This window comes from Calliphora vicina, chromosome 1 (genome assembly GCF_958450345.1).
Source record: "Calliphora vicina chromosome 1, idCalVici1.1, whole genome shotgun sequence".
In the NCBI taxonomy this organism is placed as follows: Eukaryota; Metazoa; Arthropoda; class Insecta; order Diptera; family Calliphoridae; genus Calliphora; species Calliphora vicina.
In genome coordinates this window covers 135,919,330-135,942,986 of record NC_088780.1, presented here as the reverse complement: position 1 = coordinate 135,942,986, position 23,657 = coordinate 135,919,330, and the positions used below count along the sequence as shown (strand labels likewise).

General features: G+C 30.7%; 1 protein-coding gene and 1 non-coding gene across 2 annotated transcripts; one reads left to right on the top strand and one right to left on the bottom strand.

Annotated features, from left to right (window-relative positions):
* Window positions 1–12,612: 12,612 nt before the first annotated feature.
* On the bottom strand, window positions 12,613–22,847 carry LOC135963923 (P-granule-associated novel protein 1). The gene is made up of 5 exons (XM_065515936.1): window positions 22,628–22,847; window positions 14,591–14,819; window positions 14,112–14,515; window positions 13,678–14,046; window positions 12,613–13,608 (listed from the first exon to the last, which is right to left on the bottom strand). The coding sequence occupies exons 1-5, from the start codon at window positions 22,649–22,651 to the stop codon at window positions 13,060–13,062; spliced, it is 1,575 nt and encodes a 524-aa protein (XP_065372008.1). The 5' UTR covers window positions 22,652–22,847; the 3' UTR covers window positions 12,613–13,059.
* On the top strand, window positions 18,454–18,525 carry TRNAA-CGC (transfer RNA alanine (anticodon CGC)). The gene has a single exon. It is a non-coding gene; the product is annotated as a tRNA-Ala (tRNA).
* Window positions 22,848–23,657: the final 810 nt, after the last annotated feature.

The following is a 23,657-nucleotide window of genomic DNA, read 5'->3' as shown; positions in this document are numbered from 1 at the left end:
GTACTTAATGACAAGTGGAAGTATACTGCAACATATAACTTTCTGCATTTATATATATTGTGGGAAAATAGGAATTGCAGGGAAGTGGGGAAAATCGCTAAGTGTTGTTTTTGGCGTAAACAAAGAGGAATGTTTGCTTCTTATATATTTCTCTGCGAAAGTAGAAATTAGAAAAGTAAAAATAATTTTTTTTTTTTGGAAAACTGGCATTATTTGGTGATTATCCATATTTCCTCCTAAAACCATTTTTTTGGGTGAAAATTAAAATTAGCTGTATCTTCGTTAATACGTGTTTAAATGGAAAACTGGGGTTATTTTGTGATCACCCATATTTCCTTCCTAAATCCATTTTCTAAATGAAAATTAAATTTTACTCTAAGTTCGTTAATATGCGTTTAAATGGAAAACTGGCGTTATTTTGTGATTTAAATTTTGCTCTAACTTCGTTAATATGCGTTTAAATGAAAAACTGGCATTATTTTGTTATTACCCATATTTCCTTGCTAAAACCCATTTTCTCAATGAAAATTAAATTTTGCTCTAACTTCGTTAATATGCGTTTAAATGGAAAACTGGCATTATTTTGTGATCACCCATATTTCCTTGCTAAAACCCATTTTCTCAATGAAAATTAAATTTTGCTCTAACTTCGTTAATATGCGTTTAAATGGAAAACTGGCATTATTTTGTGATCACCAATATTTCCTTGCTAAAACCCATTTTCTGCATGAAAATTAAAATTTGCTTAATATGCGTTTAAATAGAAAACTGACATTATTTTTTGATCACCCATATTTCCTTGTTAAAACCCATTTTCTGACTGAAAATTAAAATTTGCTCTAACTTCGTTAATATGCGTTTAAATGGAAAACTGGCATTATTTTGTGATCACCCACCTTTCCTTGCTAAAACCGATTTTCTGACTGAAAATTAAAATTTGCTCTAAGTTCGTTAATATGTGTTTAAATGGAAAACTGGCATTATTTTGTGATCACTAATATTTCCTTGCTAAAAACCATTTTCAGACTGAAAATTAAAATTTGCTCTAACTTCGTTAATATGCGTTTAAATGGAAAACTGGCATTCTTTTGTGATTACCCATATTTCCTTGTTAAAAACTCATTTTCTGACTGAAAATTAAAATTTGCTCTAACTTCGTTAATATGCGTTTAAATGGAAAACTGGCATTATTTTGTGATCACCCATATTTCCTTGCTAAAACCCATTTTCTGAATGAAAATTAAAATTTGCTTAATATGCGTTTAAATAGAAAACTGGCATTATTTTCCTTGCTAAAACCCATTTTCTAACTGAAAATTAAAATTTGCTCTAACTTCGTTAATATGCGTTTAAATGGAAAACTGGCATTATTCTGTGATCACCCATATTTCCTTGCTAAAACCAATTTTCTGACTGAAAATTTAATTTTGCTCTATCTTCGTTAATATGCGTTTAAATGGAAAACTGGCATTATTTTGTGATCACCCATATTTCCTTGCAAAACCCATTTTCAAACTGAAAATTAAAATTTGCTCTAACTTCGTTAATATGCGTTTAAATGGAAAACTGGCATTATTTTGTGATCACCCATATTTCCTTGTTAAAGCCCATTTTCTGATTGAAAATTAAATGTTGCTCTAACTTCGTTAATATGCGTTGAAATGGAAAACTGACATTATTTTGTGATCACCCATATTTCCTTGTTAAAACCCATTTTCAGACTGAAAATTAAAATTTGCTCTAACATCGTTAATATGCGTTTAAATGGAAAACTGGCATTATTTTGTGATCACCCATATTTACTTCCTAAAACCCATTTTCTAACTGAAAATTAAATTTTGTTCTAACTTCGTTAATATGTGTTTAAATGGAAAACTGGCATTATTTTGAGATCACCCATATTTTCTTGCTAAAACCCATTTTCTAACTGAAAATTAAAATTTGCTCTAACTTCGTTAATATGCGTTTAAATGGAAAACTGACATTATTCTGTGATCACCCATATTTCCTTGCTAAAACCAATTTTCTGACTGAAAATTTAATTTTGCTCTATCTTCGTTAATATGCGTTTAAATGGAAAACTGGCATTATTTTGTGATCACCCATATTTCCTTGCTAAAACCCATTTTCAAACTGAAAATTAAAATTTGCTCTAACTTCGTTAATATGCGTTTAAATGGAAAACTGGCATTATTTTGTGATCACCCATATTTCCTTGTTAAAGCCCATTTTCTGATTGAAAATTAAATGTTGCTCTAACTTCGTTAATATGCGTTGAAATGGAAAACTGACATTATTTTGTGATCACCCATATTTCCTTCCTAAAACCCATTTTCTAACTGAAAATTAAAATTTGCTCTAACTTCGTTAATATGCGTTTAAATGGAAAACTGGCATTATTTTGTGATCTCCCATATTTCCTTCCTAAAACGCATTTTCTAACTGAAAATTAAAATTTGCTTAATATGCGTTTAACTGGAAAACTGGCATTATTTTGTGATCACCCATCTTTCCTTGCTAAAACCCATTTTCTGACTGAAAATTAAATTTTGCTCTAACTTCGTTAATATGCGTTTAAATGGAAAACTGGCATTATTTTGTGATCACCCATATTTCCTTGCTAAAACCAATTTTCTGACTGAAAATTTAATTTTGTTCTATCTTCGTTAATATGCGTTTAAATGGAAAACTGGCATTATTTTGTGATCACCCATATTTCCTTGCTAAAACCCATTTTCAGACTGAAAAGTAAATTTTCCTCTAACTTCGTTAATATGCGTTTAAATGGAAAACTGGCATTATTTTGTGATCACCCATATTTCCTTGCTAAAACCCATTTTCAGACTGAAAAGTAAATTTTCCTCTAACTTCGTTAATATGCGTTTAAATGGAAAACTGGCATTATTTTGTGATCACCCATATTTTCTTGCTAAAACCCATTTTCTGACTGAAAATTAAATTTTGCTCTAACTTCGTTAATATGCGTTTAAATGGAAAACTGGCATTATTTTGTGATCACCCATCTTTCCTTGCTAAAACCCATTTTCTGACTGAAAATTAAATTTTGCTCTAACTTCGTTAATATGCGTTTAAATGGAAAACTGACATTATTTTGTGATCACCCATATTTCCTTACTAAACCAATTTTCTGACTGAAAATTAAATTTTGCTCTATCTTCGTTAATATGCGTTTAAATGGAAAACTGGCATTATTTTGTGATCACCCATATTTCCTTGCTAAAACCCATTTTCAAACTGAAAATTAAAATTTGCTCTAACTTCGTTAATATGCGTTTAAATGGAAAACTGGCATTATTTTGTGATCACCCATATTTCCTTGTTAAAGCCCATTTTCTGATTGAAAATTAAATTTTGCTCTAACTTCGTTAATATGCGTTGAAATGGAAAACTGACATTATTTTGTGATCACCCATATTTCCTTGCTAAAACCCATTTTCAAACTGAAAATTAAAATTTGCTCTAACTTCGTTAATATGCGTTTAAATGGAAAACTGGCATTATTTTGTGATCACCCATATTTCCTTGTTAAAGCCCATTTTCTGATTGAAAATTAAATTTTGCTCTAACTTCGTTAATATGCGTTGAAATGGAAAACTGACATTATTTTGTGATCACCCATATTTCCTTGCTAAAACCCATTTTCAGACTGAAAATTAAATTTTGCTCTAACTTCGTTAATATGCGTTTAAATGGAAAACTGACATTATTTTGTGATCTCCCATATTTCCTTCCTAAAACGCATTTTCTAACTGAAAATTAAAATTTGCTTAATATGCGTTTAACTGGAAAACTGGCATTATTTTGTGATCACCCATCTTTCCTTGCTAAAACCCATTTTCTGACTGAAAATTAAATTTTGCTCTAACTTCGTTAATATGCGTTTAAATGGAAAACTGGCATTATTTTGTGATCACCCATATTTCCTTGCTAAAACCCATTTTCAGACTGAAAAGTAAATTTTCCTCTAACTTCGTTAATATGCGTTTAAATGGAAAACTGGCATTATTTTGAGATCACCCATATTTCCTTGCTAAAACCCATTTTCAAACTGAAAATTAAAATTTGCTCTAACTTCGTTAATATGCGTTTAAATGGAAAACTGGCATTATTTTGTGATCACCCATATTTCCTTGTTAAAGCCCATTTTCTGATTGAAAATTAAATGTTGCTCTAACTTCGTTAATATGCGTTGAAATGGAAAACTGACATTATTTTGTGATCACCCATATTTCCTTGTTAAAACCCATTTTCAGACTGAAAATTAAAATTTGCTCTAACATCGTTAATATGCGTTTAAATGGAAAACTGGCATTATTTTGTGATCACCCATATTTCCTTCCTAAAACCCATTTTCTAACTGAAAATTAAATTTTGTTCTAACTTCGTTAATATGTGTTTAAATGGAAAACTGGCATTATTTTGAGATCACCCATATTTTCTTGCTAAAACCCATTTTCTAACTGAAAATTAAATTTAGTTCTAACTTCGTTAATATGTGTTTAAATGGAAAACTGGCATTATTTTGTGATCACCCATAATTCCTTCCTAAAACCCATTTTCTGAATGAAAATTAAAAGTTGCTCTAACTTCGTTAATATGCGTTTAAATGGAAAACTGGCATTATTTTGTGATCACCCATATTTCCTTGCTAAAACCCATTTTCAGACTGAAAAGTAAATTTTCCTCTAACTTCGTTAATATGCGTTTAAATGGAAAACTGGCATTATTTTGTGATCACCCATATTTCCTTGCTAAAACCAATTTTCTGACTGAAAATTTAATTTTGCTCTATCTTCGTTAATATGCGTTTAAATGGAAAACTGACATTATTTTGTGATCTCCCATATTTCCTTCCTAAAACGCATTTTCTAACTGAAAATTAAAATTTGCTTAATATGCGTTTAACTGGAAAACTGGCATTATTTTGTGATCACCCATATTTCCTTGCTAAAACCCATTTTCAGACTGAAAAGTAAATTTTCCTCTAACTTCGTTAATATGCGTTTAAATGGAAAACTGGCATTATTTTGTGATCACCCATATTTCCTTGCTAAAACCAATTTTCTGACTGAAAATTTAATTTTGCTCTATCTTCGTTAATATGCGTTTAAATGGAAAACTGACATTATTTTGTGATCTCCCATATTTCCTTCCTAAAACGCATTTTCTAACTGAAAATTAAAATTTGCTTAATATGCGTTTAACTGGAAAACTGGCATTATTTTGTGATCACCCATCTTTCCTTGCTAAAACCCATTTTCTGACTGAAAATTAAATTTTGCTCTAACTTCGTTAATATGCGTTTAAATGGAAAACTGGCATTATTTTGTGATCACCCATATTTCCTTGCTAAAACCCATTTTCAGACTGAAAAGTAAATTTTCCTCTAACTTCGTTAATATGCGTTTAAATGGAAAACTGGCATTATTTTGTGATCACCCATATTTTCTTGCTAAAACCCATTTTCTGACTGAAAATTAAATTTTGCTCTAACTTCGTTAATATGCGTTTAAATGGAAAACTGGCATTATTTTGTGATCACCCATCTTTCCTTGCTAAAACCCATTTTCTGACTGAAAATTAAATTTTGCTCTAACTTCGTTAATATGCGTTTAAATGGAAAACTGACATTATTTTGTGATCACCCATATTTCCTTACTAAACCAATTTTCTGACTGAAAATTAAATTTTGCTCTATCTTCGTTAATATGCGTTTAAATGGAAAACTGGCATTATTTTGTGATCACCCATATTTCCTTGCTAAAACCCATTTTCAAACTGAAAATTAAAATTTGCTCTAACTTCGTTAATATGCGTTTAAATGGAAAACTGGCATTATTTTGTGATCACCCATATTTCCTTGTTAAAGCCCATTTTCTGATTGAAAATTAAATTTTGCTCTAACTTCGTTAATATGCGTTGAAATGGAAAACTGACATTATTTTGTGATCACCCATATTTCCTTGCTAAAACCCATTTTCAAACTGAAAATTAAAATTTGCTCTAACTTCGTTAATATGCGTTTAAATGGAAAACTGGCATTATTTTGTGATCACCCATATTTCCTTGTTAAAGCCCATTTTCTGATTGAAAATTAAATTTTGCTCTAACTTCGTTAATATGCGTTGAAATGGAAAACTGACATTATTTTGTGATCACCCATATTTCCTTGCTAAAACCCATTTTCAGACTGAAAATTAAATTTTGCTCTAACTTCGTTAATATGCGTTTAAATGGAAAACTGACATTATTTTGTGATCTCCCATATTTCCTTCCTAAAACGCATTTTCTAACTGAAAATTAAAATTTGCTTAATATGCGTTTAACTGGAAAACTGGCATTATTTTGTGATCACCCATCTTTCCTTGCTAAAACCCATTTTCTGACTGAAAATTAAATTTTGCTCTAACTTCGTTAATATGCGTTTAAATGGAAAACTGGCATTATTTTGTGATCACCCATATTTCCTTGCTAAAACCCATTTTCAGACTGAAAAGTAAATTTTCCTCTAACTTCGTTAATATGCGTTTAAATGGAAAACTGGCATTATTTTGAGATCACCCATATTTCCTTGCTAAAACCCATTTTCAAACTGAAAATTAAAATTTGCTCTAACTTCGTTAATATGCGTTTAAATGGAAAACTGGCATTATTTTGTGATCACCCATATTTCCTTGTTAAAGCCCATTTTCTGATTGAAAATTAAATGTTGCTCTAACTTCGTTAATATGCGTTGAAATGGAAAACTGACATTATTTTGTGATCACCCATATTTCCTTGTTAAAACCCATTTTCAGACTGAAAATTAAAATTTGCTCTAACATCGTTAATATGCGTTTAAATGGAAAACTGGCATTATTTTGTGATCACCCATATTTCCTTCCTAAAACCCATTTTCTAACTGAAAATTAAATTTTGTTCTAACTTCGTTAATATGTGTTTAAATGGAAAACTGGCATTATTTTGAGATCACCCATATTTTCTTGCTAAAACCCATTTTCTAACTGAAAATTAAATTTAGTTCTAACTTCGTTAATATGTGTTTAAATGGAAAACTGGCATTATTTTGTGATCACCCATAATTCCTTCCTAAAACCCATTTTCTGAATGAAAATTAAAAGTTGCTCTAACTTCGTTAATATGCGTTTAAATGGAAAACTGGCATTATTTTGTGATCACCCATATTTCCTTGCTAAAACCCATTTTCAGACTGAAAAGTAAATTTTCCTCTAACTTCGTTAATATGCGTTTAAATGGAAAACTGGCATTATTTTGTGATCACCCATATTTCCTTGCTAAAACCAATTTTCTGACTGAAAATTTAATTTTGCTCTATCTTCGTTAATATGCGTTTAAATGGAAAACTGGCATTATTTTGTGATCACCCATATTTCCTTGCTAAAACCCATTTTCAAACTGAAAATTAAAATTTGCTCTAACTTCGTTAATATGCGTTTAAATGGAAAATTGGCATTATTTTGTGATCACCCATATTTCCTTGTTAAAGCCCATTTTCTGTTTGAAAATTAAATGTTGCTCTAACTTTGTTAATATGCGTTGAAATGGAAAACTGACATTATTTTGTGATCACCCATATTTCCTTCCTAAAACCCATTTTCTAACTGAAAATTAAATTTTGTTCTAACTTCGTTAATATGTGTTTAAATGGAAAACTGGCATTATTTTGAGATCACCCATATTTTCTTGCTAAAACCCATTTTCTAACTGAAAATTAAAATTTGCTCTAACTTCGTTAATATGCGTTTAAATGGAAAACTGACATTATTCTGTGATCACCCATATTTCCTTGCTAAAACCAATTTTCTGACTGAAAATTTAATTTTGCTCTATCTTCGTTAATATGCGTTTAAATGGAAAACTGGCATTATTTTGTGATCACCCATATTTCCTTGCTAAAACCCATTTTCAAACTGAAAATTAAAATTTGCTCTAACTTCGTTAATATGCGTTTAAATGGAAAACTGGCATTATTTTGTGATCACCCATATTTCCTTGTTAAAGCCCATTTTCTGATTGAAAATTAAATGTTGCTCTAACTTCGTTAATATGCGTTGAAATGGAAAACTGACATTATTTTGTGATCACCCATATTTCCTTCCTAAAACCCATTTTCTAACTGAAAATTAAAATTTGCTCTAACTTCGTTAATATGCGTTTAAATGGAAAACTGGCATTATTTTGTGATCTCCCATATTTCCTTCCTAAAACGCATTTTCTAACTGAAAATTAAAATTTGCTTAATATGCGTTTAACTGGAAAACTGGCATTATTTTGTGATCACCCATCTTTCCTTGCTAAAACCCATTTTCTGACTGAAAATTAAATTTTGCTCTAACTTCGTTAATATGCGTTTAAATGGAAAACTGGCATTATTTTGTGATCACCCATATTTCCTTGCTAAAACCAATTTTCTGACTGAAAATTTAATTTTGTTCTATCTTCGTTAATATGCGTTTAAATGGAAAACTGGCATTATTTTGTGATCACCCATATTTTCTTGCTAAAACCCATTTTCTGACTGAAAATTAAATTTTGCTCTAACTTCGTTAATATGCGTTTAAATGGAAAACTGGCATTATTTTGTGATCACCCATCTTTCCTTGCTAAAACCCATTTTCTGACTGAAAATTAAATTTTGCTCTAACTTCGTTAATATGCGTTTAAATGGAAAACTGGCATTATTTTGTGATCACCCATATTTCCTTGCTAAAACCCATTTTCAGACTGAAAAGTAAATTTTCCTCTAACTTCGTTATATGCGTTTAAATGGAAAACTGGCATTATTCTGTGATCACCCATATTTCCTTGCTAAAACCCATTTTCAAACTGAAAATTAAAATTTGCTCTAACTTCGTTAATATGCGTTTAAATGGAAAACTGACATTATTTTGTGATCACCCATATTTCCTTCCTAAAACCCATTTTCTAATTGAAAATTAAAATTTAACGAATATGCGTTTAAATGGAAAACTGACATTATTTTGTGATCACCCATCTTTCCCTGCTAAAACCCATTTTCAGACTGAAAATTAAAATTTGCTCTAATTTCGTTAATATGCGTTTAAATGGAAAACTGACATTATTTTGTGATCTGAAAATTAAATTTTGCTCTATCTTCGTTAATATGCGTTTAAATGGAAAACTGGCATTATTCTGTGATCACCCATATTTCCTTGCTAAAACGCATTTTCTAACTGAAAATTAAAATTTGCTCTAACTTCGTTAATATGCGTTTAAATGGAAAACTGACATTATTTTGTGATCACCCATATTTCCTTGTTAAAACCCATTTTCAGAATGAAAATTAAAATTTGCTTTAACTTTGTTAATATGCGTTTAAATGGAAAACTGGCATTATTTTGTGATCACCCATATTTCCTTCCTAAAACCCATTTTCTAACTGAAAATTAAATTTTGTTCTAACTTCGTTAATATGTGCTTAAATGGAAAACTGGCATTATTTTGAGATCACCCATATTTCCTTGTTAAAACCCATTTTCAGAATGAAAATTAAAATTTGCTCTAACTTCGTTAATATGCGTTTAAATGGGAAATTGGCATTATTTTGTGATCACCCATATTTCCTTGTTAAAACCCATTTTCAGAATGAAAATTAAAATTTGCTCTAACTTCGTTAATATGCGTTTAAATGGGAAATTGGCATTATTTTGTGATCACCCATATTTCCTTCCTAAAACCCATTTTCTGAATGAAAATTAAAATTTGCTTTAACTTCGTTAATATGCGTTTAAATGGAAAACTGGCATTATTTTGTAATCACCTATATTTTGTTTCTAAAACCATTTTTTTAGTGAAAATTATAATTTGCTCCAACTTCGTTAATATGCGTTTAAAACTGGGAAAACTGGAGTTATTTTGTATCACCCATATTTCCTTTCTAAAATCATTTTTTTTGGTGAAAATCTACAAGATGAGTAGTGAAGTTCTGCTAGTAAATTCGGCTTTCACAAACGACGAAATCGTTGGATCTATCCATAAATGTAAATAGTCTGATCCCATAGATATAACTGCTCTCTCTCTACAGTGAAATCTGACGAAATAGTCCGTGTCGGAGCATCATCATTTAGTGTACAGAAGGTGCATTCATCAATCTGTTCCGCCAGCGATGCTACTCTCTGGACATTATAGAGCTCCCCATCTGGCCGCAATACCTTGAACCTCTAGATATTGTGCAATCGGTTGTATATATTTTATTTTTCAACTCCGGTTCTACAATGACGGAGTTGTTTCTGGGTTTACAGCCTTTGACTGAAGATATTCCGGTCATTACGGTACGTAGAACTGGCTGTTGTGGGAATGTTTCTCTATAGGAATGCCGCGCTATATATTGCTGTACTCGATTTGGTAATCAAGAAATCTTAAAAAATCGAGGTAGTCGTGGTTTTTATATGTCAGCCATTTGTGGTCCGATTTTTTATACCAACCGAACCAATGTTATATTTATATTATACTAGCCCGGTAGATATTTGCTAATGTTAGTTCTTCAAGTTTCTCCAAAAAATTTATCTTATTAAGAAAAATGAGAAGTGAAAAGGAGGCAATATATTGAAAATTAAAATTTCCGAATTTACAAATCATCTCCTGAAAATTTCGAATCGTATACAAAAAAAAATCATCCAAATCGCTTCATCCGTTCTTACATGATTCCATTACATACATGGTGATGCCATTACATACATGGACCATTTAATTTTTATCCATATAATCCATATAAATATATAAATGTCTTTGTAAGTTTGTTTGTTTGTTGGTTTATTTGAGCATCACGCCTAAACGGCTGAACCGATTTTATTGGATTATATTGGAATTTGGAACATAGATAGATTCTTACTTGGAAGCGTCAATAGGCTATCTTTTTTTTTAATACTTGTACTAGAAAGAGATTTAAAGGGGAAAACGGTAAAATTGGTACCTTTAGTTCTTAAACAATCAAGAGGAAACGGCTGCACCGAATTGATTGAAATTTGAAACATAGATATTCCTTTACTTGGAAGCAATAATAGACTATATATTTTTTCTTAACTTGGACCATAAAGGGACTAAAGAGGGCAAAATTTGTACCACCCATACAAATTAAATAGTTATTTTCGAATATCTGCAGAACTAAAATTGTGACTATGTTCAAACTTTATTTGAATCAATTTCGTATCACTGTTTAAAGTTTAACTAAACATGTGAAGGATCGGAACAGGGGGTGTGACACCTCCCATACAAAGTAAATAGTTATTTTCAAATAATATATGGTGAACTATAATTGTGGAAGTCTTGAAATTTAGTCCGAATAGCACTCTTATCATTTTACATGGTTTGGCTGAAATAACAAAGTAAATAGTTATTTAAAATTCTTCAAACTTTGTATGAATTTATTTCTCATCATTTCCCAGCTAAACATGGCTGTGATAGTAACGGTGGGTGTGGGCCCTTCCATACAAAGTACTTAATCAATTTTGTATATCTGGATAACTAAAATTGCAAGACTCTTCAAATTTTGTCCGAAACATCTTTTTATAATTTTACTTAATTTTTTGTCTGAAAACGGCCGGGTTATTAATAGTGGACATGGAACTAGAAAAAGTCGTAAAACTTTTATGGATTTATTTCGTTACCATAGTACGTAGTTGACTGAAAATTTGTTCGATTGTATTAGTTATTTACGAATATTTGGAGAACAATAATTGTTAAAGTCTCTAAGATTAGTACCACTGTACGAAGTTTAGCAAAAAATGGGCGAGATCGGAACAGAGGGTTTAGGACCTACATTACAAAGAAAATTGTAATTTCTTATATTTTTAGGATGTTTGAAATTGGGGGGGGGATCGGCCCAATTTGAATATCTGGAGAATTATAATAGTTAAAGTAATGCTTCAAATGAGTTATTTTGTTATCATTGTAGATAAAATATATAAATATTCGAATATCAAGTGAATGTAATTGTAAGAGTCTTTAAACTTTGTGTAAATTACGGTGATGCCAGTGTCCTATTATGCCAGAAATTAAGAAGGGACGTGCCCCCTCCAATACATAGTAAATATTTATTATGGAATATCTGGAGAACTATAATATTGCAATTCTCAATACTTTGCATGTGTTATTTTTGTACCTCGATGTATTGAAAATTGATATCTAAAAAACTGTTATAGCTAGAGTCTTCCAACTTTTTATAAATAGCTTTCATATCATTGTAAGGAGTCTGACTAAAAATAGGCGAATATCTTAAAAAAAGCTTCAAGATTTTTTAAAATCACAGGATATTTTTTATACCTTCAACGGCATGTATTTATTTGCTTATAAAATCTTTTCACATTTTTTTTTTTCATTTTACTTCGACAGGGGTAGCAAAGCGCACAGGGTCAACCTAGTATACATATATAGAAGATATATTCTATGTTGTTCGATATGTTTAAGATTTGTTAGCGGACTTGCGGTTATAGTATTTGTCATATATTTGTTGCAAATAATTTAATTCGTCCGATTCAAACTAAGCAAATTTATAAATGATATATCAAATTTTTTCCCGGACTGAAGCTTTAATAATGGTTGTACAAGCTGTAAATTTACATTTTTTTTATTAAATATAAATAAATTTTCTCTTATTTACAAACCAGAATAAATAAAGCTACAACTTATAATGTATGTGGTATATAAAGTTAAGTACAAATTAAAAACAATAAAAAATATTAAAAATGGCAAATATTCAATATTTTGAACGGCAGATATCTAATATTATAGGCATATAAATAAACAAAATTCAGGGATAGATATCGTACATAAAATTATTATTAACAATCTTTGGTCAAAAATTCATATAAATTTTTTTATCTTACACAATTTTTTTATGGTAATATAAAAATAAAACGTCCTTAAAACTAAATTAATGGAACCTTTTTATTTAAAATAGTTTTCCCAAACTACAAACAATTTGTATGCCCCTTTTTAACTGCTCTAACTCAGCCTTAAATTATTAGTTGAGGAGTTATTATTTTGAATATTAATTCATCAAACACTACCATTACTGAGAGCACCATTAGTATGACCTTGTGAAAATGCTGATAAATTGCTACTACGGACACTGGTATAACGTATAGGTTCCACGCCAAAATCATCCCTTTTTAAACGCCTTCGTATGCACACCACTATAAAACCGATAATTAAACCCAATACCACTACAACTGACGCTGTAATAACGGTTAATATAATATATCGTTTACGTCGAAAACGTGGCGGATCCTCATCGATAACTTTGTATTTTATGGGAATTTCCATCGAACAGATTTGTGTTGATGTTAAATTTGACAAGCGAGCACCCGCAAATATATAGGGACCATCACAACGTATCGGTTCATCTGCATACAGATGGTGGGAACCAGTGTATTCTAGCACTTGAAATAATTGACAATCACACATCCATAGATTGCCAATAGTTTTGAAGGTTTTTAGTAGCGGCCAAGGTTTTGGTAGGGTGACATTGGTATTATTGGCTGCAGACACCGATGACAGATCCATGTTGAGGTTTAAAGTTGTTAGGCTACAGTATGAGATGTCCAGCTGTAAACAAAACGTTAAAGATTTAAAAAAAAATATAAAAAAAGATTAAACACACTCAAATTTACTTACATAAGTCAAGTTACCACAATGCATCAAACTATCTAAATCGAATGTTTCCAACTTGTGATTGTTTGAGCAATCTAAATGTGTTAAGTGCTCCAAGCGAGAAAATGTGTTATTCTGTATGCTCTTCAAATTCGGCATGCCACTAATGTTTAGACGCAACAATGCTTTCAAACCCAGAAAACTGCCTTCGCTAAAGTCATTGAATTTATTGCCAGCTAAATTTAAGCTACGCATACTTTGGCCAATCAATTGAAAATTTTCAGGCAAGTGAACAAAATCATTGCCGGCCAAATTTAATGTTTTCAAAGACGTAAGTTTTTCGAAAATAACCGTAGCCATAGATTTAATTCCAGTATGGGAAAGATCAAGATCCTGGAATGTGAATATTTAAATGTTTGTTGCATACATATTATTGAGTTAATAGCACTACAACTCACCTGCAACAAGGACGCTGAAGCTAAAGCCATAGTTGTTGGATTATCTAAAACCTTAAAATCATTCCAACTTAAGTTTAACTTTGTTATATTGGGCGTATGCTCAAATATGCGTCGATCCAAAGAACTAAGTTTATTGTGACTCAAATCCAATTCTTTTAGAGCAATCGGTTCATAACTGGTAATATGATAGGGTCCTCTGAAAACATCTGGTGTCAATTCATCGTTTGTGATCTCGTTGTAGGCCAAATCCAATGAAATTATATTTGGTACATCCATAAACGTGGGTGCTTGCAAATGTTTGATGCCACAATGGCGGCAAGCAAAACTCAATGTGCTATTGGTAGAAGGTAGTTGCTGTAAAATGTCGATTGTGTTGCCCGAAAAACTGGCAACAATTATGTTATCTATTTAAAGAAAATGAACGACCATTAGCTTGTGATTACAAACTACATATATATAAGAAAAGTATTCAAATGTACCTTTATAATTATGTTTGCCAAATTCCTCTGGCCATCTTGCCAGTATGTGCTTGAAACCTTTCATCACACAACTCAAAGTGTTGTGATGTGTTTGATTTTTGTTGGCAACAGCTTGAGTTTCTAAACATACACAGGTTTCACAAATGTTTGCAACATTTTCGTATGGTATATTTTCATGCTGTGCAGCAACATGTTGTATCAAACATACTGCTGTTGTAAAAGACAATAACTGTAAAGATATAGAAAAGACAAAATTATTAGCATATTGCAGTGATATTCGCAGTAAAACATTTGTGACAAGATGGACATACACGAAAGTAAAATTTTTGTTTTTTTTAACAGTATGTACTACAAAAAATCAGAGACATAACTGTTATAAGAAATATCTAAAAAAAATTAGCCATAACTGTTATATTGTAGAAATAAATATTTTGTTTCATAATAAATATTTTGTTTCGTTGCTCATAGCTTTTATTTTTGATTTTTATGTTTTTACGTTGCCTTATAAGAGTTATTCATAATAAATATTTTTTTACGTTACTCATAACTTTTATTTTCGATTTATATTTTTTTACGTTGCCTAATAAGAGTTATTTATAATAAATATTTTTTTTCGTTACTCAAAACTTTTATTTTCGATATAACTTCACCTGAAGTATTTCCACTTCAACCAATATCAGATTTTCTGATTAACGAATCGACGAATCTAAATACGTCTTCGTTGTTCGGTACATCAATTAGAGAACTTGAAGTGGATTTATCTTCAGAAGATGACAAAGGCAATACATCGGGAGAGTTATTAGCAGCTATAGCTGAAATAGAGCTTTAAACCTGCAATTTTTAAATAAATAGGTTCATATTGTCTATGAACTGCCGGCTAAACGGCTTTCTGTTGAAAGAGCATTTTCCGCTTTGCGTATTTTGTTGACTGAGAAAAGGTGCAACTTGGCGGACAATGTGTTTGCTAAAACATTGATTGTGAAACAATATTCTTCATAATTAAAAAACACACAGACAGAAAAAACACGCGACTTTAAAGGTTAAAGACAATGTATGTACTAATAAAATGCAAGCAAGATGACGAAAGAAACTTCTTTTGAGTTATGAGCAACGAAAAAAATATATTCTTTAGAATAACTCTTATTAGGCAACTTAAAAACATACAAATCGAAAATAAAAGTTATGAGCAACGTAAAAAAAATATATTATGAATAACAGTTATTATGCAACGTAAAAAAATATAAATCGAAAATAAAAGTTATGAGCAACGAAAAAAAATATTTATTATGAATAACTCTCATTTGAAAACGTAAAAATTATTTATTGATTTATGCCTAACTTTTTCAGTCTCAAAAAATTTTATAACAGTTATTTTTGGTCTCTGCAAAAAATACCATAATCATGTTACTAAAGTTTTTCGGAGTGTGATATATACATATGTATGTATATTGTCACAAACGCCGACAACTATGTTTAACGTATATTTTATTGTTAAATTAATTGAGAAACATCTTTGTTCTATGTGTATATCAGGTTTTATTATCCCAAACAAGCGGAATTTTCCAAATACGGATGCTTGCAGAGGCATGATATTATTTCGGGATGTCCCACATTGTAGGTCTTCGTTTATGATCCTCTTTCATTCTAGTTGCAATGAGATATCATGCCTCCTGTTTACAATTTCAATCAATTTTATTGAATAAAATAAAATTGAATAAAATTGTTTTTCCAAAGATATTTAAATACTAGTAAGAGTCCATATTTGTCTATGAAAACTGAAAGTGGTTTCATTCCGAAAAATAAATAGTTTTACTTTTTCTGAAGAAGCAAAAAACGGAATTAACAGGCCTGTCACACATTTCGTTCGGAATGGTTTCAATTCCGTAGTTTTTATTCCGTTTAGGTTATTCTGATTCCGTGTAATTTGTTAATTCAAAAAATATTTAATAATTCTGTATTTCAGATCTTAATTTGACAGCGTTTTTATATTAAAACAAAAGTGAAGTTTTTGGTGCAGAAATTTATTAAAATTTTAAGAAAAATAAATAAATACAAACAAATATCAATTTCACTTTGAAAACTGAACGAATTTTCGTTTTACTTTTTGTAAATAAGCAAATTACGGAATTGATTCCACTTTCGATCGGAATGGAATCCTGTGACAGGCCTTTCATTTCCACTTTCGATCGAAATGGATTTCTGTGACAGGGGGGATAGTTCTCAAAAAAGAGACCATAGCTCTAAATTTTAAGTATGTATTTTCCGTTGTTATCAAATATACAAATTCATTAAAAGTACATACATATTTGGTCAATTCACTACTCCTATCATGTCATAATGTCCTAATATTTCACATTGGTTGTTATTGCCTTTCAAGCTAAAATGTCCTAAGAGTCGGTTAAGCCGGGCCACCAATTCGTGAAATAGTATGCGGGATTTTTTAAAATTTTTAGCTTTTATTTTAAAATATTTGTACAATTCAAATTTATTCAAAGTAGCATATGGATTCTGAGACAAGAGAACTGCTCATCTTTTGAGGCCATGAACGAATCAAACCAATTTCGGATACTCTGTTCCAAAGTGAAGCGATTCCCAGAGAGAGCGTTCTGCATCGATGCAAGGTCTGGACTATAAGGCGGGTGAGGCGGAACATCCCATTCACTTAAATAGATAGTTTTTAAAAGGTATTGCAACAAGTGGCCGAGTGTTGTTTTTCTGCCAATGCTCGCTTCAAACGAATCAGTTGCGTTCGGTACAGGTTCCCTGTGATGCTCATTCCAGATTTCAGTGGAACCCTTATGGTGTATATGCTTATGCACTATTGTTTTATTGAGGGGACGATTTATTTTGTATGAAATTCACTCAGTATTCAAATAATTTTTAAATCTGAGAATTGTTTTTCGTACGTGTTTCTGAATTAGGAGGTTATAATCATAGAGAAACAAAGAGCGGAAACTAGAATAAACAAATTATACTTCAAAATAAAATTTTTTAATATTTTTAAGTAAACAAAATTTATTTTTTTTTAGTTTTTAATTTTTTGAAGAAAACAATTTTTTGAATTGTTTTTTTTAATTTTAAATTTTTTTTTTTAATTTAAAAATTTTTTTTTAGTTTTTTAATTTTTTTTAATATTTAGCGAAAAAAAATTGTTTGTGAAAAAAATCGGGTTAAAAAATATTTTTCCGATTTTGACCCATTTTAGGTCCAACTTACTATGGTTTTATATACGTCATTGCAAAGGTCTTTGAAATATCTATCATTAGATATCCATATTGTCTATATTAATGACTTAATCTATATATAGGTCAAAAATCGAGGATTTCCTTGTTTTTTCCTCATATTTCAGCCATTTGTGGACCGATTTTGCTGATTTTAAATAGCAAACTTCTCGAAAGCATGTCTGACAGAATTATTGAAGATTTGGAACCAGAAGATATCTGGGGTCTTCAGAAAATTGATTTCAACAGACAGACGGACTGAGTTAGGTAATTATATTTAGTCATTGGTATAAAAACGCTTTGAAAATTTTTTTTTCTGTTTTATAATTCAATTTGAATCAATTTTGAGAATTAATGCAAGAAACGCAACATAGAAAAGTTGATGTAAAAATTTAAGAAAATATTGAAATTTTTGGTTGTCCCTATTAATTTTTCCTACACTATTTATCAAAATATGGAAAGCATAAATAAAAAACAACAACAACTACTTATGTACATATTTAAAAATAGCGAAAGCATAAAAACGATGATTCATCCCTACTTCACATGCATGATTTTGTGCAAAAAAAAAAAAAAACTAAATATAAAGCAGTGTGTGTGCGCTGAGTTGAAATGTTATTTTTGGCAAGCGGGGCGTTACTTGGGGATGTAGCTCAGTGGTAGAGCGCTCGCTTCGCATGTGAGAAGTCCCGGGTTCAAACCCCGGCATCTCCAGAACTGTGTGTAGTTTTTTTTTTTATTTTTTAATAAACGAATTTAAATATTTTTTACGCAATTTATTCTCCAAATATATTTGTATCAGTTATTGATTTTAAAATACATTCTATTGGATTTAAAATCATACATATTTGCAAACGTTTCAATTTCCGATGAAAATAATAATTAATGACGTGATTGCTTGCTTAACTTAAATACATATTTTGAATTATGATGGAAGATCTACAACAATGTTGAAAATAATATGTAGTTGGAAAACTATTCCCGATTTGTGCCAGCCAAATTGATATGAATTTAATCTATGAGTCGCAATTTGATTCGTAATAAATTTTTAGTCGGAACAAAGTACAATTGATAATTCTGTTTACAGGTGTTAAATTAATAATTTTAAAGCAATAAACAGGGCTACCAAAAATATAAACTAAAGTTTTTTTTATGTATTTATAATAATTGTCTTAAAATATGTATAAATTTTATGTATTTATTACCTTGCCTGAACAATCGCCCAAGAGAGTCAACAGTTAATTTTTATATGAAACCATTGAAATTTGTTCATAATAGATGTAAGTTAGATTGTTTGAAGGCTCTGGTAGAGTGGTTGGTAGTCTTAGAGTTTGTTGTTCGCGCAGCGTGAGAACTGCCAGAGGTATAAAAGCCCCACAGCTTTTTCACGAGTTTGAAAAAATACATTTCGGAAGCAGCCAATATTGCAGGATAATAATATGCAATAAATAAAAATACAAAAAGATATTTTAAAAAACTGTTGTCGTTCGGATTTTATCGCAAAAAAAAAAACGAGTACAAGGAATATACGGGGCTCTTAACTGAAAAGGCAAAACTGTTCCTGTCAACAGGCATCTGTCAGTTGTCTCCTGTCAAAATTTGAACAAGCTTCGACATTTAGCTTGTGTTTGACAGCCATTGATAGCAGACTACCTCGTGACTTGAGGAAAAATTGGAAATAAGTGTATTTCGTTCGTCTTCTCATTACTATTACTTTTTTTTCGGGAAAAAACCATCACTCAAATAAAGACTAAGCTTGATAAATACTATGGGAACTCTGCACTAAATTTCAATGGTAAAAAAGTTGATTACTGAATTTCGTTGTGGCCATAAAAGCACGGAAGATGCCGAACATTCTCGACGCCCAGCTCTCTACACCCGAGCTCTCTACACCCGAAACAATTGAAATAATTCATGATATGGTGTTGGCCGTTCGGAGATTGGAAGTGCAAGAGATTGTGGAATCCAAAGGCATCTCACATAGCTCAGTGGTTTTAATTTTGAATGATCACTTGGATATGAGAAAGCTTTCCGCAAGATGATTGCCGCATTTGCTCACAATCGGGTGCATAAAAGGGTACACACATGTGCAGTTTTCATGGCAAGAATCCATATTCTTCGGATTTAGCGCCGAGTGGCTATTTCTTGTTTCCAAACCTGAAGAAATTGTCTCGGCGGATAGAGATTTAGCTCCAACGAGATAGAGATTTGACTCACAAAAAATACCTATTTTGATGACCTCGACAAATCTTATTTTTTTTGGAAGGAATACAAAAATTGGAGAAACGTTGAACAAAGTGAATAAAGCTCAAAATGTAATTATGTATCCAAAAATCTGCGTTGGTTAAAGACTAGGAACGCACCCAATTTCTTACAAGAGATGGACGTAGAAGTCGTTGAACTTATGTGCTGTAAAATGCCAAGCCGACTTCTCAAACATATATTATTTTAATATATTGTTACAAAATTGTACTTGAATTCAAATATAACGATTTTAACGGCTGATTTAAAGCAGCATAATGCTATTTGAAAGCGGTACCTCTCTAACTGTAACCTATCTGTGGGCATTATTAACATTAAAATGAGTTGATCATTGATCGTAAGTATGGCAACGCTGAATGTTTGCTAGCTTTGACAGTTAAAGAACATTGTAGAAAAATTATATGCTCTAGGCTTCGAAAACACGAGCTTTGACAGTTAAAGAACAATATAGAGTGCAGATGGCAGTGTTATAAATAGTGGCAGAGGTTGCAGTCGTTAGTGAGTTTATCAGAGACGCTATTCCAATAAACATCAACTGAGTGCCTTAAAGTGTGCTGTATTTTCAAGTGAATTCGTGTACATTATAAAGAGTGTCTGTATTTCTGCGAATTTATAAACGTGTATAAAAAACACTGAGTGTAAATAGTCACTCAGTGTTTTTACTGTTGTTGTACATCTTCTATCTTCTATATATATAAAAATGAAATGGTCCATGTATGTAATGGCATCACGTGAGAACGGCTGGAGCGATTTGCCTGATTTTTTTTTATTCGATTCGAAATTTTCAGGAGATGGTTTGTAAAGAAAAAATGTCCAGTCAACTGTAATAAAAAAAGCTCCCTAAAGTATGCAGTAGAAATTTAGATATTTTATTTGCAAATAAATAAGAACAGGCAGGTGTATGTGTGTTGGAGAAACTTGAAGAACTACCCAGCGGCGAAATTTTTGAGGCTTTCAGCTATAAGGCCTTCTGTAAGACCTTCCTGGACCTTTTTTTAGATCCAGTACTCATGCTCGCTTGCCTTCTCAGGAAGACCTTATGGAAGGCCTACCTGCTCCCTTCTTTTTGTTGCTACAAACGTAGTACAAGCAGAAAATACCGTTAAAAACTCACATTCCAAAGACAAAACTACAAATACAAAAAAATGCAAAAAGTGAAGAGAGAAAAAGAAGTAAACTTAAAATAGTTTTGCTTTAATTCTTGAACAAAGCGGTTGTGAGAATTTTTTACTTGGTCATTATTGGATTTTATTATAAAAAAATTAAAATAAATAATTATTTATTCTTAAGATATCGCTTAGGCCGGGTAAGTTATTAAATTTTAAACATAGTTTAGGCTTAATCAAAGATACAATTTATTTAACAAAATTTATTTACAAAAGGCCTGAAAACAAGCCTGTGAAGAAGGCCTGCTGCCAGGCCTGTTGAAGAAGGCCTTCTATCAGGCCTGTTGAAGAAGGCCTTGGCTGGCTAGGACATCGTGTGTAAAAAATATATGAGTATGGAATGGAGCAATGAGGCCTTGTGTCTGATAAATAAGGCCTTCCAGAAGGCCTGCTTACTACTTCTTTTCGCCGCTGGGTAACATTAGTAAATGCTACCGGGCGAAGCAGGGCGGGTCATCTAGTTTTAAATAAATAAAGAGTTGTTTCAATTTTTAAACTACTAAATGGCTTTTATTTGCAATCAAAAGTATCCGGTTTATTTAAAGGGAATAAACCAACGTTTTGAAATGGTTTAAAACGTAAGAATATTCAAGTATTTTGTTAAATTTTGACACAAAGTTTTCGCTAGGGATATAGAAACAGGTAATAAATAAATGAAACGTTTATAATAAATGTTCTGTTGTGTAATTTAGGAATCTGTCATTTATAATTTGTAAAATACTTAATGCCAACTATAGATGATAAACGTAGCAGAGGAAAAATATAGTTGTGCATGTTTACTTTAACCATTTCAACATTGTTGCAAGGTTTTTAACAATACTATAGTCACAGTAACTATTAGCATGTTTGTGGTAACCATACTATGGTTAATTTACGATTCACATGATTGTAACAACTATATATGTGGTTACAGTAAACAAGCATATGTTTGTGACAGCCATTTTATTGTTAAAAAAACTTGCACAACTATGTTTTTTCTCTGGGTGCGGGTAATCCCGTTAATTCTAGGATTTTTGAAAACTGTATTCCGGGATTTTAAAATGTAATTTTAATAAACAAAAATATTTGGTTTTTATATCAATTCTAGCTTTTTCAATAATGTTTGGAATTTCGAAATTCCGGAATCCCCATTTACTTTAAAATTCCGCTATTCGTAAAAATGTATTCTGTATTCGTATGGAAAATTGATTTAATAAACCATTTTTATCTTTAATAAAAGATTTTAAATAGGGAGGTAACAATATTATTAAAGAATACTTGAACTGAAACTTTCAGATTGTATATCGCTCAACGTCATAACTAAAATGCGCCTTTCTTTATTCTTTCATATTTCGTTGTAAACGTCAAAGTTAAAATTCATGTTTTCAGCGATATTATTTTGTACTTACCAGTAATATACTGTATATATCCATATTGGTAGTAATATTTTTTAAACAATTCTTTCGTTGATAATTTTTAATTTATCATGTAAGCATTATAAAGCACTTCTTTGTGAGGGATTTGCCGATATGTATGAAGTAGCAATTTGCTTAATTATGGCACTATTTATTATAACTTATAAGGATTTGTATTATATTGAACACGTCATTTAGTATTTCTTCTTCAAAATGTTGTATTTCTTTTAAATATTTTTTTAAAAGAATATTTGTATTATTTGTTTTATTTATATAGATATCTTATCAAACTTGTTGTTGTTTGCGTTAATATTATTATATTATTTTTAACTGATAAATTATTAGCTTTTTTAATAAACTGATTAAACGCATTCACTTTTTTTTTTAGAAATAAGTAGTGTTATTCTTCTATTTGTTTAATTTAATTATTTAGTTTGGTTTAGCAATACAAATGTTTAGTATATGTATTTACATGCCGTTATGTTTGAAAGTTAAGAACATACTGAATTGTACAAAAAAACAAAAGCTTTTTTAACCATTTGGAAATATGTAGTTGTATTCTGAAATACACACCCCAACTACTTACATACTTTTCCAATTTACTGATTAGATTATAAAGTTATATTCGTACTACTATTTGGATACTCTACAGTAGGTCATTTCGTTTATGATATATGTTCAGATCAATGTAACAAAACTCATGTCGGTAATTGCGACAACTCCTTCGCGATGAGGACATAATGCTGAAATCAATTTATTTATAGAAATGTACATATCGTCCCCCCAAAAAAACAGTAGTGTATTCACCATTATTGATGATTCTATAGGTGGTCAAAATTTGGTGAAATTCTACTTGCACAAAGTGGATGAAAAGATCAATTAAAATATTATTTTTGTTCCAGACATCTGGACAGACTAACACAAAAATTTTAAACTCAATTATTTCGAAATGGCAAAAAATATACACTATTGTTTTATTAAGGGACGATATAAGATTACAAAACGAATTTACTTATGACAACTA

Excerpts from the sequence above, each read along its gene's own strand:
- LOC135963923 (XM_065515936.1), bottom strand. The coding sequence starts at position 22,651 with ATGGATATATACAGTATATTACTG. Across the intron at positions 14,820-22,627 it reads ATATATACAGTATATTACTG|TTATTGTCTTTTACAACAGC; the intron begins GTAAGTACAAAA and ends ATATCTTTACAG. Across the intron at positions 13,609-13,677 it reads ATTGTGGTAACTTGACTTAT|CTGGACATCTCATACTGTAG; the intron begins GTAAGTAAATTT and ends TTTTGTTTACAG.